At 44.7% G+C, this 18,479-nt stretch overlaps 1 protein-coding gene across 4 annotated transcripts in view; it reads right to left on the bottom strand.

Moving 5' to 3' along the window:
* The window catches only part of VTI1A (vesicle transport through interaction with t-SNAREs 1A), a 122,993-nt gene that overhangs the window by 94,516 nt on the left and 9,998 nt on the right, over window positions 1-18,479 (bottom strand). For all 4 annotated transcript variants that reach the window (XM_053450209.1, XM_053450210.1, XM_053450211.1 and 1 more), the window contains exon 4: window positions 47-124. In XM_053450209.1, coding sequence (XP_053306184.1) covers window positions 47-124 — 78 coding nt within the window. The remainder of the gene's footprint in view (window positions 1-46; window positions 125-18,479) is intronic.

Genomic DNA, 18,479 nt, shown 5'->3' with positions numbered 1-18,479 from the left:
TCTTACCCCGCAGTCACCCGCCGGGGCTTCTGGATTTGCATCCTACCTGCGTCTCGGAGGAATTCCCATCGTCCCCCAGGAGCTCATTCCGCACTTCGTCACTGTAGGCGATCCGTGACCTTTTCTAGAAAACAAAAAAAAGAGAGAAGAAAAAAAGCGTTAAAAGGGATGAGAAAGCTCGGAATTAAAAGCCGAACGCGGCCGGAGATTCCCAAACCCTGGAGAGCCCCCTAACGGGCGGCCGTCGCATGCGACCCGAGAGCCGCCGGCTGCCGGGGAAACAGCGTTTGATTCATGCGCGTCCATAATCAGCGCGGGGAGAGCGGGCCGCGCAGAAGGCCGCGCCGTTCAAGGGTCTCCCTGCCGGCAACGCAGCTGTTCTCGGGAAAAGTACCCCGTATAACAGCGTCCCCGGAATATTAACCGCAGGTTGTACGCCACGGCTCGGTATAGGGGCAAAAAAAAGATAATAAAACATCCCTACCGGCTGCCGGCGCGTTTTACAATTACTCCGGTGCAAAAAAGGCAAGGCGATAAGGACAGGTCAAGCAAAAAGGGGCATCAAAGTAACCAACAGCCAATCAGGGAAAAATAAACGAAAAATAAATATGGCGGCAGATCCGCCGCCCTTCTTCACACCTTGCGCATGTGTCTCGCGTTCACGGAGAAGTCGGAAAATAAAATCATTAGTGTTTGATAAAAAGTCCCCAGAAAACAAATTTATTTTAAAAAGGAATACAGTATTGCTAAAATATTATTATTTATTATTATTAATGTAATAATTGAAATTTTTTATGATTCCTTAAAAAGTACAAAAATAATCCAAATATTTAGCAGACAAAATGCTCTTCAGTCCGATATAATAACAGAATTATGGTAACTCCGAGATACGGGGTAATATGACTGATATGGAGTAACGACGGAGACATTTAACAGATGTGGCCCCTGATCACCCAACGAGGCAACATATTATATTCACCGGGCACGCGCTCTACGGCCCCGCAGGGCCGGCTAGGATTGGGTTAAACATAATTGCTGGTTATCTGTTCGGAGTTAAGCGCCGGTCGCGGGGCAGAAAATGAAAAAGCTCCAGTCTGTGATTATCTTTATAAACGTGAAACTGTAAGAAGCACCAAACGCCGGTGATTTACCCTCAGCTTATTCACGAAGCAGCGGGAGGATCTCAACACCTGCAACTCCCATAACTCCAAGCCCCACGGACGAGAGTCTCGGTGCCACAACCGCCCCGGCCAAAGAACCGAGCCATCCCTGTCTGTAAATCGCTCATCACAAACCAGTCATTGCTGCGCAACCACTCACATCAGCCTCAGCCAGCTAAACGCGCGCATGTTCTTATAGCCAAACGGAGATCGTCCCATAAACTCAGGGTCGCAACAGGCTAGTTTTATTTATTTCGTTTGGGTAGAAGATTTATATTAAGGCTAAAGTTTCGCCTTTAGCTCACTGGGCGGGCGGCCGGCTCCATCTGTGAGTTCTGAGTTCTGATCACTGAATCGTTAAGAGACTCGGTCAGAAAGGAAAGAGGTGGAAACCAAGTGAATGGCGGTCACGGCCGATGATGGCGCCAGAGGGGATAGACGTCATCCTCCGGCGACTGAATAAAGAGCCGCCGGCGGAAACCTGCGATAGACAGGGGATGGAGATCTCTACGGTCTCTGGGTCAGGGAGAACAAGCTACCCCAGCCGAGTGCTGCCCCTGGGACCAAGAACCATCTACCCCAGCCGAGTGCTGCCCCTAGGACTAAGAACCATCTACCCCAGCCGAGTGCTGCCCCTAGGACTAAGTACCATCTACCCCAGCCGAGTGCTGCCCCTAGGACTAAGAACCATCTACCCCAGCCGAGTGCTGCCCCTAGGACTAAGAACCCATCTACCCCAGCCGAGTGCTGCCCCTAGGACTAACAGATCACGTTACCCCAGGCCCCTAGGACAGAGAAGACCAGCTACCCCAGGCAAGATATTGATCTTTAATAATAATAACACCCGGCGTGGCCGAGTAGAGATGAATTTGCTTTGGATGCTAATACTTCAAGTAACCAGAGAAATCACATCTTTAAAAGGCTTTGTGAGGCCAGCACCCAAAGGGTTAAAACATGAAATGCCCAAGGAGCCGTTTGTAAACCATAAACACCCCAACTCCACGTAAGACCCCCGGCGTCTCCCCCAAAAACTCCCAATAATAATAGCTTTCTACGTGTGAGTTTTGTCAATTTCTAGGTTTCCTTCAACATAAAAAAAGCTACAAATTAATTAAAACCCAAAGAATTCCATCGTTCTGGTAACATCGCGACACCGCGTAGCCGAGTCCAAAGGATTGACGCAGAGAACCCGTGACCCAAGAACCCCCTGATTCAGCGAGTTCCCGGAATTTACTAATATCTGTTCTTTTTCACTGAAAGTCACCCAGCGACAGCGACGTTTAACGCTGAGAAGTGGCCGCTGGAAACGGATCGGCTCCGGCGACTTCCCCCAAACGCTGCCAAAAGCCGCGTATTAAAGGAGACGAAGCCCTTTAACAGGCGCCGGCCTTTAATTATTCATTTCATCGCTATGGGAGACTAACGCGCTCGGCAGCGTGCAAGAATATCATATGGAGAATGTTTTTGTTTTGCTCCTTTTTCACCAAAAAGCTAACAAATTGGCAGAGACTGCGCAATTATACGACTCCTTCCTTCTTCCTTCCTTATTCCTTAAACATCAAAGGCAAAACTGAAATTACTGCGGCATTCCCAGGTCAATAAAGCATAATCAGTGAAAGTGTTTCAGATACTACAATAAAGATAATAGCTCCTCGCCGACGGATTTATTATTTATTTATTTATTTATCAGCCTGGATATTAAATTGCTGGTTCCTCTTGAATAATTGCGGCAATTAATAAGGATCAAAAATAAGACATTTACCCTTCTCCACAGTATATATATATAAATAAATATAAATAATCTAAAAAAAAAAATCTAAAATTAAAAAAAAAAAATGAAAATGGTAACAAATAAAATAATTAATTTGTATATAAAGAATGCACGTTTCATATAAAGGAGAAATTTTGATATTGCGGGATGACTGATTAAATTCACAGAAATAAACAAAATCAAACATAATTTTAGAGTATTTACATCTGATTTTTTTTTACACTAAAAACACTTCTGTTTGGTTTGCCTGCACCTTAAGCAATAATATCATGAAGAAGAGTCTCTTGGAAACAAAGCGACAACGTTTCCACAGCCCTACCCGTCTTCATCAGAGGAGGTTAAAATGTCGAAAAGGTTTCATAATGTGTTAAATGTAATTATTTCATTTTTTTATTTTTTATTTTTTTTTAAATGTCTTTCAATTCGTTAGCAGAGACAGAAATAGTACGGGCGGATATTTAACGAGCAATAACGCGATCGTTTCCATTCTATAACAACCTGCAGCTACTGCGAGCCTCCAGCCTTTCCGATTCTGTTAATCAAATTAAATGGCAGCCAAACGTCCCGCGTGAAGGGGGTAATTAAGAGAAAGTGCGGAGGAGGGGATTTTTTTATTATTTATTTATTTTTTTATTATTTTTTTTGGAAAAGGATCCCAGGACTCGCACTTCTTAACGATGAGCTGGATATAAATTTGTACTTAAGCCAAAGCGCGCTGATTTCTGCTGAAGTGTCACGGCATCAGCTGCGGATTGAAGAGGCGCGATTCATAATGCATTTTATAAATAGTTAATGCCTCCCCTACATCAGCTAGCCGGGCAAATCAAGAAATTGTCAACATTTTTACTTTTGCTTGTCAGTTTCCGCTGTCTGCTGGCGCTTTGTATGAATGCTTTTTTTTAAAAGAAGACAGCGATTGTAATGCGATGCATTTTCTGGATTTTCTCCATTCGGGTTTAAGAGATTCTCGAGCCGGATTTTTTTCCACGTCAGATGCCGGGGAAAAAGTTTTCGTCTCCCTGCCTTGTTAAGACTTTGCTTTCTTTCTTTCTTTTTTTTTTTTTTAAGCGGTAAAAGCAGAGCGAGGGGAGGCAGCGCAGGCGCGAAAAAACGCTGAAAATACATTTTTATCAACGTGTGAGGGTCCTAGCGGAAGCCATCGCAGCCTCCAAAGATATTTACAAAGTTACACGACCTGACTACACGCAAAACGAGGAGCAAAGGATAGATTGTAAGAGACGTTACATTTATACTCAATACCGCTCAAAAGTTTGGGGTCATTTACAACTGTTCTTGGTTTTGTCTATTAAAGTAACATGGAATGGATCAAAAAATCCAGCGCAGACGGGGTTAATGTTGTAAATGACTATTGTAGCTGGAAATGGCAGATTTTTAATGGAATCTCTTCATGAGAGCACAGAGGCCCTTTATCACTCCCATCACTCCTGTGTCCCAATGGCCCTTTATCACTCCCATCACTCCTGTGTCCCAATGGCCCTTTATCACTCCCATCACTCCTGTGTTCCAATGGCCCTTTATCACTCCCATCACTCCTGTGTTCCAATGGCCCTTTATCACTCCCATCACTCCTGTGTCCCAATGGCCCTTTATCACTCCCATCACTCCTGTGTTCCAATGGCCCTTTATCACTCCCATCGCTCCTGTGTTCCAATGGCCCTTTATCACTCCCATCACTCCTGTATTCCAATGGCCCTTTATCACTCCCATCACTCCTGTGTTCCAATGGCCCTTTATCACTCCCATCACTCCTGTGTTCCAATGGCCCTTTATCTCTCCCATCACTCCTGTGTTCCAATGGCACGTTGTGTTCGCTGATCCAAGTTTAAGTTTAAAAGGATAATTGATGGTCAGAAACCCTTTTTGTAATTATGTTACAGCCAGAAATGTCCTCGTTTTTCTATGAATACAGCTGAGTGACCCCAAACTTTTGGTCAGTAGTATATAGCGCTGATAAGAGCTCGTTGCTTCGTTTATTTCATTCGTTTCTGTAAAAGCTTAATCCTTACTTGGCCTTGTCTTGCGATGTTGAAGGGACAGTTTAATGCCCGACACCCCAGTAAAGAAGAATGAATGTTGATGCCCTTATCTCACTAGTTGGCAGCCCAGCCCCAGCCGGCCGGTGGCACCAAAGGTTAATACTTCACTTACCATCACCCGCTACACCCACCATCTATATATTTCTATCCCTTTATAGGTTTATATAAGTTTATATCACTTTATAGGTGAGTTTGTGATATTTGCACCCCAAGGAACGCAGGCCGATGGGCGCCGTTATCCCCAAATCCGGATGTTAAAGGTGCTGTTCCACTTGCATGAAGTAATTACTTGCACTCTCCAGCATGTTAAGCAGATCCGCCATTCTTTCCTCCGATTAATGGCGTGATCACATAAATAGTAGCAAAGCTTTTTTTACTTCTATGAGAACAGCCTATTGGTGCCTGGTCCTATGTCACATGACAATTAAACATTCCCTGAACAAATAAGAATAAGGCAAACATTTCCACAATAAAATAATATTTCTGGGAAGAGTTCGGAAATTTAACCGCACGAGAAACGATACTTCTCATGCTGCGATCAGTCACAAGAGTCTTAAAATTGGACGATGTCTGGTGGGGGATATATATATATTTAGGGTAATATAGCAGAAAAATAACCCAATGCTTTGCCGTCCACGTTGACATTTTTAGTAACATTGTTTAACCCAAATGACATTCCCTAAAAAGAGACGGCTACATTAAATGTCAGAAATGTCTCGAGTTACTTAACAACTCTGATCTGTCTTCGTTCTTTTTAGGATATTTCATGGGAAACGGCCCGAGAAAAAATCTAAACGCGAGACGCATCGAGACCTCGGCGCCACGAGAAGTTCGTTTCAGCGAGACCTCCGTGCCGCTAGAAGTTTGTTTCAGCGAGACCTCCGCATGGCAAAGAGAGCGACTGAATGGAGCCGGCTGGGGATCGCACACAATGTTATCGCGCCGGCCGGCTGCAGCGCGACTAGGTGTAGAACGCCTGCCGTATGCGTATGAATGAAGTTATGATCCGGTATAATAAACGAGTGATTCGGCGCTCGGGAAATGCTAAATTACAGCCGTAACAGACACATCAGAGACGGCGAAGCCAGAGAAGGCGCTCCGAGTGCGAGTCTGAATAGAGAGTGCGGCCAAAAGGAAAAGGCCGTCCATACAGGGGTGGAAAAAAAATCCCCCGTAAACACAGAGCGTTATCTCTCGTTCACATTAATTACTCGTCTTTATCGTAATTGTCGGCTGCTCGGAGATAACCGACCGACGCATCTCATCCCGGTCCAGCCCCGCAGACAGAAGCCGCCGGTACAAAGCGGCGATTCATCTCATCCCCGTCCAAACAAAGCAGATAAACGCCGCGGACGGCGCCCCGAACGGACGGCCAATGAGCAGCGAGCTTTGGGTGCGAAGTCTGTGGCAAACACAGTGATGCGGGCCAACGCGGAGCCTGCCAATGGTATTTAACCCTTATACGGCCAGAACGTGATGAAAACAAAAGTAGACAGGAAGGGAGTGCGGTGAGTGGTGCCACGTGTTCGGCGGAGGGTGCTGTGAGTGGTGCCACGTGTTCGGCGGGGGGTGCTGTGAGTGGTGTCACGTGTTAGGCAGGGAGTGCTGTGAGTGGTGTCACGTGTTCGGCGGGGGGTGCTGTGAGTGGTGCCACGTGTTAGGCAGGGAGTGCTGTGAGTGGTGTCACGTGTTCGGCGGGGGGTGCTGTGAGTGGTGCCACGTGTTCGGCAGGGAGTGCTGTGAGTGGTGCCACGTGTTCGGCGGGGGGTGCTGTGAGTAGTGCCACGTGTTCGGCAGGGAGTGCTGTGAGTGGTGTCACGTGTAAAGCAGGGAGTGCTGCAGAGATAATCTTCCCAATCTTCACTATTCTAGCCGTGCGGTTTATTTGCTCTCATTTATCTTTATGTTATTAATTAAAAGGTCTGAGGATCTGAACGCAGCGAAGGAGAATTCCTCGAGGAGTCCGATTATTCTCCGGATATCTTATGAATTCTCTATTAAAACAGAGCGCGGCATTTAACGCATCGCACCCGGGAGCAGCTCACTCAATTCCAGGTTAATCCGGGCATCCGGGGAACTCTCGGGATCGGTCCGGGGGTTACGGATGAGGTGCTGCTTCCCCGGGTCTCTGGGTCACTCTGCTCTTTCCCTGGGACAGGGGAGCGTGGTTTGGCCACGCCCACTCCACCAATTCAATACCATCTAAGGCTAGCCTCACCCTTATCTGGCCACCCATTAGATAGCTAGCCCCGCCCATCAAACAGCTAGCCCCTCCTCTAACAAAGCCATTCCTTCAGAAGAGGGAGAGCTGTGTATGACGGGTATCTGATCCAAAAAGGTTAAAGGGGAGAAATACGGTAATCTTTTGTTCACAGCGAGCTATTTAAAAAAAAAAAAAAAAAAAAAAAAAAAAAAAAATGTACAAAAAACCCATAAAATTCACGAAAAGTAAGATTTAGTAGCATAAATGAAGTCCAGGATAGCGCCAGTCAAGAGCAAAATGTGTTTTTTTAGTGAAACCCTTAAATGTATGAATTAACGAAGTTTCCGCACGGTCTGCGCGCTGCCCCCTGCTGGACGCATCGCAAATTACCGCAGTTCCAGAAAACTGCAGAAATAACGCGGCAAATTACCAAACATAAAATGTTATCGAAGATTTGGAGCTTTCTCAGCAGAGTCTATAATTACAGTAAAACCCGAACATCACGCAGAGCAGACGGCGCCGCGACAAATCGCAGAGAAACTCTATTAATGCGGCTCGGAAACCGAGGCTGGAAATGCAAACTTTTAACATTCTTCCAAAAAAGTCATCTTCTTCTCTGTGAAATCCGGTACTGATTACAACAACAACAACAAAAAAGACCCCACTGATACTGCCAGGCAAAATATACCCCAACGTGTGACACAGTATGCACTAAAGTCAGGCGGCTCAGCATTCTGGGAGTTGCAGCTCAAAATGTTTGAAATCTACAGGTAAATTATCAGTATTGATACATAATAATAATAATAATAATAAATAATCTATCATAATAATAATAATAATTTATAATAATAATAATAATAATCAACTATTTAAATAATAATCTCTGAACACTGGAGGGGAACGCAATCAGGTGCTCTGCAAAACTCTGCGGCCCTTAAGCGGTTAACCCTTTTCCAAACCCCATCGGTTTATTTCCCCTTAATATCCATTCCCATGAAACGTCACAAAAAGCCCCCGATCACATCTCGTTTATCGTGAGATTTAACATAACCCCCCCCTCCTCGGCTCGGGATGTTTTGTCTCGGATCTGCCCCTGGTTTGAATAAATGGGGATAATTCGACGTTCTCTGTATTATTATTTATTAATTTATATAGCACCATCATATTCTGCCGCGTTGTACAACAGGTAAGCAGGACCATGAATGAATGAGTGGGCTCCTGGGCGTCAGCACCTTTACCATACACACTTCATACACAAACATCTCATTTCGATTGAGCTTTTATGCTTTAAATGCTTTTAACCCTTTAAATGCTGGAGATTCCGCCCATGCGCTGCTTGGGACAATTCCGCAACCAACACAGAGAGAAATAAAGAAGATAAACAGAAAAAAACCCTGAATATAGTAAATTAAGGGCAGTATCCGGATTCAAGACATTTCATTATTAAAAAGACTTAAAGGTTATTTCAGTTTCTTTTCCGGTTTCTTTAGAATTTTAGTTGGAATTCTGCATTTTTTGGGAGGTTCTTTTTATTTATTTAATTTTGATTATCACACAAACCCAAATGATTGAGGAATCTCCTGCATCAGCCGCGTGCCTGAGGATCATGGGAGTCGCAGGTTGCCAACAGATGGAGAGCCGCAGGCTGCCTACACCAGCGTTAACCCTTTGAGAGCTGCAAATAGACTTGTCGCATGAACAAAACAGAATGCTGCATGCGCACAGTTTGCTAGTTATAGCCCAGCACCAGTGAGCTGAAATACTCCCGGCAGATCGGCCCCATCCGGCCCCCGTCTAGTCACCCATTTCTCCTGCTGTAACGACTCAAACCTTAATCAGCCGTTGGTCTCATCTTAGATTCGGGGGCCGTATGTCTATCCAATGCATGTTTAATACCCTCACTGGATTACCCTCTACCACTTCTGCTGGGAGGCCGCGCCACTTACCTATCACCCTCTCAGCAAAGTAAGTAATATCGGAATAACATGGAGGGCATATAAAGCCTGGCCGCAGAAAGCAGCGTAAGATGTCGCTATTGTTATTTGTTTTAAGAGGGGATTCTAGTAACGAGGACATTGTCTGCAGAGACTTAAAAGGACAAAATGTAACAATATCAGAAGAATAAAAGAATCGTATCCAGTTCCGCTCACATTGTTACACTCAGAGGAGCTTACAATCTAAAAATCAAGAAACCGACTGGTGACCGACGTAAAAAGGCAACTCTCTAAAGATGTTAAGGAGGTTTAACGTGAACGAAAAAGGTGAATAAGACTAAAAGAAAATGCTGGGATCTCGTTTTATTTATTGATTGATTTATAGGGCCGTCATACTCCGCAGAGCCGTACAATGGGATCTCAGTCCCTTCTTACAATAGACAGCATGGAGGCTTCAGTCCCTAAATGCGAGTTAGGGACAGGCAGTGGGGTGAAATACTTACAGATCGATCCGCCGCTCGTGGAAAGCGATACAAACGATACAAAAATAACGTGTTTTCTTTCCAAAGGGCTCTGCTGCCCCCTGGTGGTCATACAGGGAACTCCACCCCCGGCACGCGTTCCCGCGGCGCTCCGCTCGGGCCGCTAACAGCGCGCCTGCTAACAATCTTTGATGATTATCTTGAGAATTACAATGCAATTAAAGCCAAATATCAATGGCAAACTTAAAAAGTATCTGATCCAGACGCTATGAACTTCTACCCCACTTATTAATCTCAGCGGCGGCAGCAAATCAAACGGCAGACGGCCAAACAAACATTCACAAAAACCACCGGCGATAAAACTCTAATGTAAGGGAGGCCGATACATACTTCCCTCGCTGTATTAGCCTCTACCACTTCTGCTGAGAGATTGTTCCACTTATCTACCTGTGTGGAAAGGGTCCATCGTATTCACTAACGGATATGATCGCTGCGCAGTCTCTTTACATTTTTCTTGCTGCCCCTTTTTCGGGGGAGATTCTTCATTTGCCCCTCTCCCCACCCCTACCTAATATCCCACGCATGAGACTGGTTCCTGCCATGTGACGTACTCCCCTCCAATCAGCTCCAGCTCGGCAAACCCAGCAGGCGGGGGGGGGGGCGTTCATGTGACCGAAAAACGTTCCCATTGATTTTAATGGTTGCACTTTTCAGCCGCTGATTGGCTGCTTTAAGCAGCCAATTAGTGGCAAGTATCAATGAACCACAGAGGAGAGAAGCTGCAGCTTCTACTTTAGTCAAGACTTTTATTTTTTGTCTTGGTGGGGATGTCGTGGGTCATTAAACCATCCCTTTAATAATATCGGTATTATTAGTGCCCAATAGATGGAATTTTTTACTTTTCTCTCTTCTTAGACCCAAAACTCACACAATACAACAAAACAAAACGTACCTTTAATAGGCGTGTATTCAGAGTCGATGCTTATATGTAATATGAACAATTCTTCTTTTTCCATCGACCTTGCCGCAGTGGGCGGAGCCAGGATAGTCATCATAAATGGGGGCAATGAGTAATAATTCTATCCAGTAACTGTCAGGGGGGGTGCGTGCACGGCACTGAAAGGGTTACCGTGGCGCTCCAATCGGAGTTGAGGGAACTTTGCCTCCCAGGAAAGAATAAATTACTCTGTGATATTAAGTGAAATCGTATCTCGCAACGCGATGCGACCTTTCAACATGCGCGGCGTGCAAATATTACACATGATTTAGTGGGCGATATATTTTAATTAAGGATTCAGGACGTTTCATTGGGTAATAAATCTTTTCTTGTGTTTTTCAATCAACGGCAAGCAGAATTATACGCAGAAAAGGTAAAATACGCAAAAGCGGAATTTGTTCTATTTGAACGCAGACTGAAGATGCGCGACGCCGTTATTAGAATCCCAGAAAACCGGCACGTATGAGATGTCTTCTAGATATTTCGCAGTTCATAAAGATCTGCGCGGCTGGAAACAATCTCTAGCGCTAGAGACTCATGCGCCGTCCGCTAAAACGGGGAGAGAACAGGAAGCGGCTTACAACTTCCTGCTCGGGCTGACCAATGGGATTCCGCAGCCACCTGCACTGAGGGATCATGGGAAAAGGAGTGGAACTTGCATGGAGTAAGTATAAAACACAACTAAGAAAAATAGTTTCATGGTTAATTATGATGTTGCCCTATAAAACCCCCAGCGCTGTATACAGTAATACCGTATTGGCTCGGATATAGGCCGCCCCCGTATATAGGCCGCACCCTAAAAGTTTGGTGCTTTTTTAAAGAAAAAGTTTTTTTCTTTAAAAAAGCACCAAAAAAACATACTGCCACTCTGCCCCCCCCCGAGATATGCTGCCACTGTCCTCCCTCCCCGAGATACGCTGCCGCTGTCCTCCCTCCCCGAGATATGCTACCACTGTCCTCCCTACCCGAGATACGCTGCCGCTGTCCTCCCTCCCCGAGATATGCTACCACTGTCCTCCCTACCCGAGATATGCTACCACTGTCCCCCCTCCCCAACTTACCGGAGCAGACTCCCGGGTGTCTTGCGGGGCCGGCGGGGGACATCTACGCAATACAACTTCCGGTGCGGCACATCCGGCACCGGAAGTTGTATTGCGTAGACGTCCCCCGCCGACCCCGCAAGACACCCGGGAGTCTGCTCCGGTAAGTCCGCGGGGGGTGCAGAGGTAAAACGCATCCGCACGATGCGCTTAGACAACCTCCCGTGCCGGCACCCCTCCCGTGGGAAGTGCTGGCAGGGGAGGCTGTCTGAGCGTATCGGGGAGTAGGATACGGGTCCCCTGCACCGCTGCGGGGGATCTGTATCCTAACCCCGCTGTCTGCCCGGCGCCCGGGACTGCATGTCCCGGGCGTCGGGCGCTAGACCCCGAATATAGGCCGCACCCCCACTTTAAAGTCTTAAAGTGGGGGAAAAAAGTGCGGCCTATATTCGAGCCAATACGGTATAACCCCCAGCGCTGTATACAGTAATATAACCCCCAGCGCTGTATACAGTAATAACCCCCTGCGCTGTATACAGTAATAACCCCCCAGCGCTGTATACAGTAATATAACCCCCAGCGCTGTATACAGTAATATAACCCCCAGCACTGTATACAGTAATATAACCCCCAGCGCTGTATACAGTAATATAACCCCCCAGCGCTGTATACAGTAATATAACCCCCAGCACTGTATACAGTAATATAACCCCCCAGCGCTGTATACAGTGATATAACCCCCAGCACTGTATACAGTAATATAACCCCCAGCGCTGTATACAGTAATATAACCCCCAGCGCTGTATACAGTAATATAACCCCCAGCGCTGTATACAGTAATATAACCCCCAGCGCTGTATACAGTAATATAACCCCCAGCACTGTATACAGTAATATATCCCCCAGCGCTGTATACAGTAATATAACCCCCAGCGCTGTATACAGTAATATAACCCCCAGCGCTGTATACAGTAATATAACCCCCAGCGCTGTATACAGTAATATAACCCCCCAGCGCTGTATACAGTAATATAACCCCCAGTGCTGTATACAGTAATATACCCCCCCAGCGCTGTATACAGTAATATAACCCCCCAGCATTGTATACAGTAATATAACCCCCAGCGCTGTATACAGTAATATAACCCCCAGCGCTGTATACAGTAATAACCCCCTGCGCTGTATACAGTAATAACCCCCCAGCGCTGTATACAGTAATATAACCCCCAGCGCTGTATACAGTAATATAACCCCCAGCACTGTATACAGTAATATAACCCCCAGCGCTGTATACAGTAATATAACCCCCCAGCGCTGTATACAGTAATATAACCCCCAGCACTGTATACAGTAATATAACCCCCCAGCGCTGTATACAGTGATATAACCCCCAGCACTGTATACAGTAATATAACCCCCAGCGCTGTATACAGTAATATAACCCCCAGCGCTGTATACAGTAATATAACCCCCAGCGCTGTATACAGTAATATAACCCCCAGCGCTGTATACAGTAATATAACCCCCAGCACTGTATACAGTAATATATCCCCCAGCGCTGTATACAGTAATATAACCCCCAGCGCTGTATACAGTAATATAACCCCCAGCGCTGTATACAGTAATATAACCCCCAGCGCTGTATACAGTAATATAACCCCCCAGCGCTGTATACAGTAATATAACCCCCAGTGCTGTATACAGTAATATACCCCCCCAGCGCTGTATACAGTAATATACCCCCCCAGCGCTGTATACAGTAATATAACCCCCAGTGCTGTATACAGTAATATACCCCCCCAGCGCTGTATACAGTAATATAACCCCCCAGCGCTGTATACAGTAATATAACCCCCAGCGCTGTATACAGTAATATACCCCCCAGTGCTGTATACAGTAATATAACCCCCAGCACTGTATACAGTAATATAACCCCCAGCACTGTATACAGTAATATAACCCCCAGCGCTGTATACAGTAATATAACCCCCCAGCGCCGTATACAGTAATATAACCCCCAGCGCCGTATACAGTAATATACCCCCCCAGCGCTGTATACAGTAATATAACCCCCCAGCACTGTATACAGTAATATAACCCCCAGCGCTGTATACAGTAATATAACCCCCAGCGCTGTATACAGTAATATAACCCCCCAGCACTGTATACAACAATATAACCCCCAGCGCTATATACAGTAATATAACCCCCAGCGCTGTATACAGTAATATAACCCCCAGCGCTGTATACAGTAATATAACCCCCAGCGCTGTATACAGTAATATAACCCCCAGCACTGTATACAGTAATATAACCCCAAGCGCTGTATACAGTAATATAACCCCCCAGCGTTGTATACAGTAATATAACCCCCCCAGCGCTGTATACAGTAATATAACCCCAAGCGCTGTATACAGTAATATAATCCTCAGCGCTGTATACAGTAATATAACCCCAAGCGCTGTATACAGTAATATAACCCCCAGCGTTGTATACAGTAATATAACCCCCCCAGCGCTGTATACAGTAATATAACCCCAAGCGCTGTATACAGTAATATAACCCCCAGCGCTGTATACAGTAATATAACCCCCAGCGCTGTATACAGTAATATAGCCCCCACCACTGTATACAGTAATATAACCCCCAGCGCTGTATACAATAATATAGCCCCCACCGCTGTATACAGTAATGTCGGTCGGTGACAAAAACCTGTTTTTATGTAATTTTGTTCCAATAAACTCCCTTTATCTGCAGACCTGGAGCCGCCGTCGCTGTCAGTCATGTGATATTTTGGTTGACTTTCCCGGCTCAAACACCACACTGAGCTGATGCTTTATGGCGATGCTAATGAAGTCCGTTCTCCATAGACTTTCATTAATCAGAGAGTCTGACTGGGTGATTGAGACTGAGCCATTCTATTGTTCCCCACAGGCAGTATGATAAGGAGTCGCGGTGTTTAGTAGATCGGGGATCAGATAACAGAGCGAGAATCATACAAACGGCTGATATGCAGCTGCCTGGAAACTTTATATTATGGGGCAAAAACTACAATGAGTTTAAAAAAGGAAACGGAGTGATATTTTTTAAAACATTTTTAATGTAATACTAGCAATAAAAAAAATGGCGTGCGATCTCTGTTTAAAGTCCGCCGCCTAAAATAAAAAAATAAAATCGAAATTCTTTGCATCATTTAAAAGGAGTGTTATGAAATGTAATTGGCCAATACTTACAATATCTGTCGTTACTAGTAATTCATATTTTTGGGGAGCTACCCAAGGTCTGCGTCCATTACAACCTGTGTTCACCTGAGCTCAGTAATTACAGGTGTATTTCTGGGGCACCTAACAAGGTGACATCATATATACTCTATATATAGATATATTTTTATTATATACACATTATATATATATATGTGTATGAGTAGAGGTTGTAGCCGTATTAGTCCAGTGGTGTCAATATCAAATAACAGATGGAATAAGTATCTTGTGATAATACCTTTTTTATTGGACTAACTATTCTCCCTTTCTCAAGTCTAAAACATGTCTATGTGAGATAGATATATATATACACACACACACACACACGCACACACTTAGTCTTTGGGCGAATGAGGGTTAAACTAGTGTGCGCTCCCCAAAAAATAAATAAATAAATAAATAAATAAATAAATGAAATGCAAACCCCTAAGAATCGGCCCTTTTAGTGTGTCTCGGTCTCGTGGCTTTACTCCCAAGTCCCAGGACGGAGGAGGCGACAGGGAGGCGATTGGAGATCCCCGGAGAAGGTCAGACGTCGGAGGACAAGAGACGGCAATAGAGAAGAAACCCTGCAAATTGAGGGGCAAATAATGGTGCGAAAGCAATGCTCTTGTGTTCCTATTTAAAGCGCCTCTCTCGCTGTTCTCTGCATACGGCTGGAGGCAAACTGGAAAGCAGCCAGGTCTTGGCTGCCAGCAAAAATTTTGTCACCTCCTTTGAACATCTGAAGTGTGTTTACCCAATAGATTTCATTAAATTACACTTCCATTAGGAAGCATACAATGTTGATACTCATGTGAAAGATAAAAGGGATCGCTACGAGGCATGTCATCCCGCTCCCTCGCTGATTGCTATTTCTGGGCCAATCAAGGATAGAAGCCAAAACAATACTTAGTTTAAAATAAAAAAAAAATATAAAAAAATAAAATAAAAACCACCGGCGTCTCCCGAGGGGACCTCGCTCTCCGAGGCTACAGAGCGAGCGTCTCATTAATGACAACGCGCATCCAGCGCCCCGCTCTATTCTTATATAACGCGCACAATAAAGCGGTTGGGATCATTAGCTGGATTTACAGCGTAACGCGGTAAAGCGCTGCTATTTCTAGAGGTCGCGTTTCAAGGAGGCGCTCAGCTCCTCGCCATGTTTATGGGGGATTTTTGGAGTGTATTTATGTTTATTTTTTTATTTTTTTGACAATAATAAATTATTATTATTATTTTTTACATTTTTTTTATTAATTGATATTATTAAAGAGCTGGGAAGGACAGGCAGGGGTCAGAGGCATCGGCACGCGGCTAATATTTGTCCCACTGATATTCTGAACACCAAAAGGGTTAATCAATGAGATTAGAGAAATAAAAAGATTAAAAAAAAACTGTCCAATTAATCTATTTGTGCGCATTTTTATCTACATTTCACAAGAGGCATTAAAGGAACGATATGTTTTTTTTTATACTATTATGAATGATCATAAAACCCTTGCCAGGTCCAGCGCCAGCATTTATTTTAGGGAAAATCATTCATAGAGCCGCAGAGATTCACGGAATTCATTCATGAAATCGATGACTTTAGAAAGAATGTGAAAATTCTAAAAGGATCAGAAGAAAATGGAGGAATTTATATATTTTTTTTGGGAATTACAAAACTCTGCAGCTCCTAACATTTCCTGGGAATTCTGTACAAAATGTAAATCAAGTGCACAGTTGGAAAAGTAGTCTTGTCACCATAGCAACCAGGCAATGGTCCAATCAGCAGGAATAATTAATACGCCATATGATATATATATATATACGCACATACATACACATATATGTTTCACAGGCATCCTTAATGTTGGCAATAAAGGTGCTTCAAAGGGTTAACTGCCAAATCACGCAAACATATATGAGCGTGCATGCGCAGGTACGCTGATTAATGGAGCCCGTGCCGTCAGGAGGCATTCTAAAGAGGTTCGTCCCTTAAAGGCATTCTTTAAAAACATTATTAAATAATTAAAAAAAAAAATCAAATAAAATCTGTCTAATAATGAAGTATTAGAGCGCTGCGAACGCCCTCTCGCCCAGCGCGTGCTGTTGTAGTCGGAGCGCGTATGTCCTCCCCGGACGCAAGCAGAACCTTTATTTATTAGAAGGCTTTCCTGCCCCTTCTGTCAAACTGCCTCCTCGATGAATTAAATCATATCGCAAGATGAGGACTTGATAGTTTTAGTCGACAAGCAGAGATAAGGTAAAAAAAAAAAAAAATTAAAAAAAAAAAATCAATAATAAAAAACAACTAGTATTTAAATGAACCAATATGCTGTTTATACAACGGCCAGGAATTAAAAACATTTTTTTTTTTTTTAAATAGAGATATAAGAAAGTGACCCGGTTTTTTACCTCTGGCGTCTCCCAGTTTTTGGCAAACCGGTTAAACTCAATAAGAGTCAACAAACCGATAACCCGGGATCTGACCCGACGTGAAACCTTTAAATTTAAACGAAAACAAATCTAGGCTGCTGCTGGTTTTATTGGGGCGAGCGTCGGGCGCGCCGTCTCCACACTGACATCCCGCTTTACGCTGTCACTTTTCGCGAATCGACGCTGTCACCGGCAGATTATTTGGAGCGGGGGCTGTCAGCGCATGCCGGCACCTTTCATCGCGATCGAATCGAACGCGTTTCATTTATAAGCCGGGCCTAATAGAAGAAGCTGACAATCAGATGTCACGACGTCAACTCGCATCCGAAACGCAGACGCCGGCGACGGCAGCAAAACTTCTCTCTCCGTAAATCAGGACGCCCGCCTCGCCCCCGCCTGTCGCCCCCGCCTGTCAGCCCCGGATTACATACATTTTTAAGCAGATCTGTGCCGCTTGCGCTTGATTTAGAACATATTAGGGCAATTTGTCTTCATTTTGAATATGTATCTTTTATTATCTGATGAATTCTGCCGGCACGGAGGCGCGGAAAATAAATGCATCCAAGGGAAATATCATTTCCTGGTTTATATATAGCGCCATCATATGCCGTAGCGCTGTAAAGCAAAGGTTCGGTCTACGATGACTAATAAAGGGGCCGGAAAATTCACCAGCACCAGCCTCTTCGGCTGTGATTTGTGAGACTAAAGTCACCGCTGTTCAGGGATTGTCGGAGTTTACTTCATGCACAGAAAATTAACCCTTTAAAGAGCCAATGACACTTTTTTCCATTAGAAACATTCTAGTTTGCAATTTCTGCCAATTAAATGGAACATAAGTCTAATGCTCCGTGCAGCGCTTTCTAAGTACTTTTATATATATTCATATATTATATAAAAATACCTTTAGGAGAAGCTGCAGCGCAACACCACATCTGCAGTCCTGTTCCTGATCTACTAACAGCCAATCAGAGGCAGGAAAGCTGAGTAAGCGCTGGAGCTGACTGTCAGTGAGTACCGAGTACACACAGGCTGGTGAGTGGGTAAAGAGGCAAATGTTTATGGGGGGGTTCTGCGGACCCTGCAGTGAGTTAATGAGACCTCTCAGTTATCACATGCATTAAAGTGCGTGACGGCTGGAGCCCCCTTTAAAGGTTTTCTTACTGTACAGAGCGTTA

This window comes from Spea bombifrons, chromosome 11 (assembly GCF_027358695.1).
Source record: "Spea bombifrons isolate aSpeBom1 chromosome 11, aSpeBom1.2.pri, whole genome shotgun sequence".
Taxonomy (NCBI): Eukaryota; Metazoa; Chordata; class Amphibia; order Anura; family Pelobatidae; genus Spea; species Spea bombifrons.
This window is presented reverse-complemented; position numbering and strand designations above follow the sequence as displayed.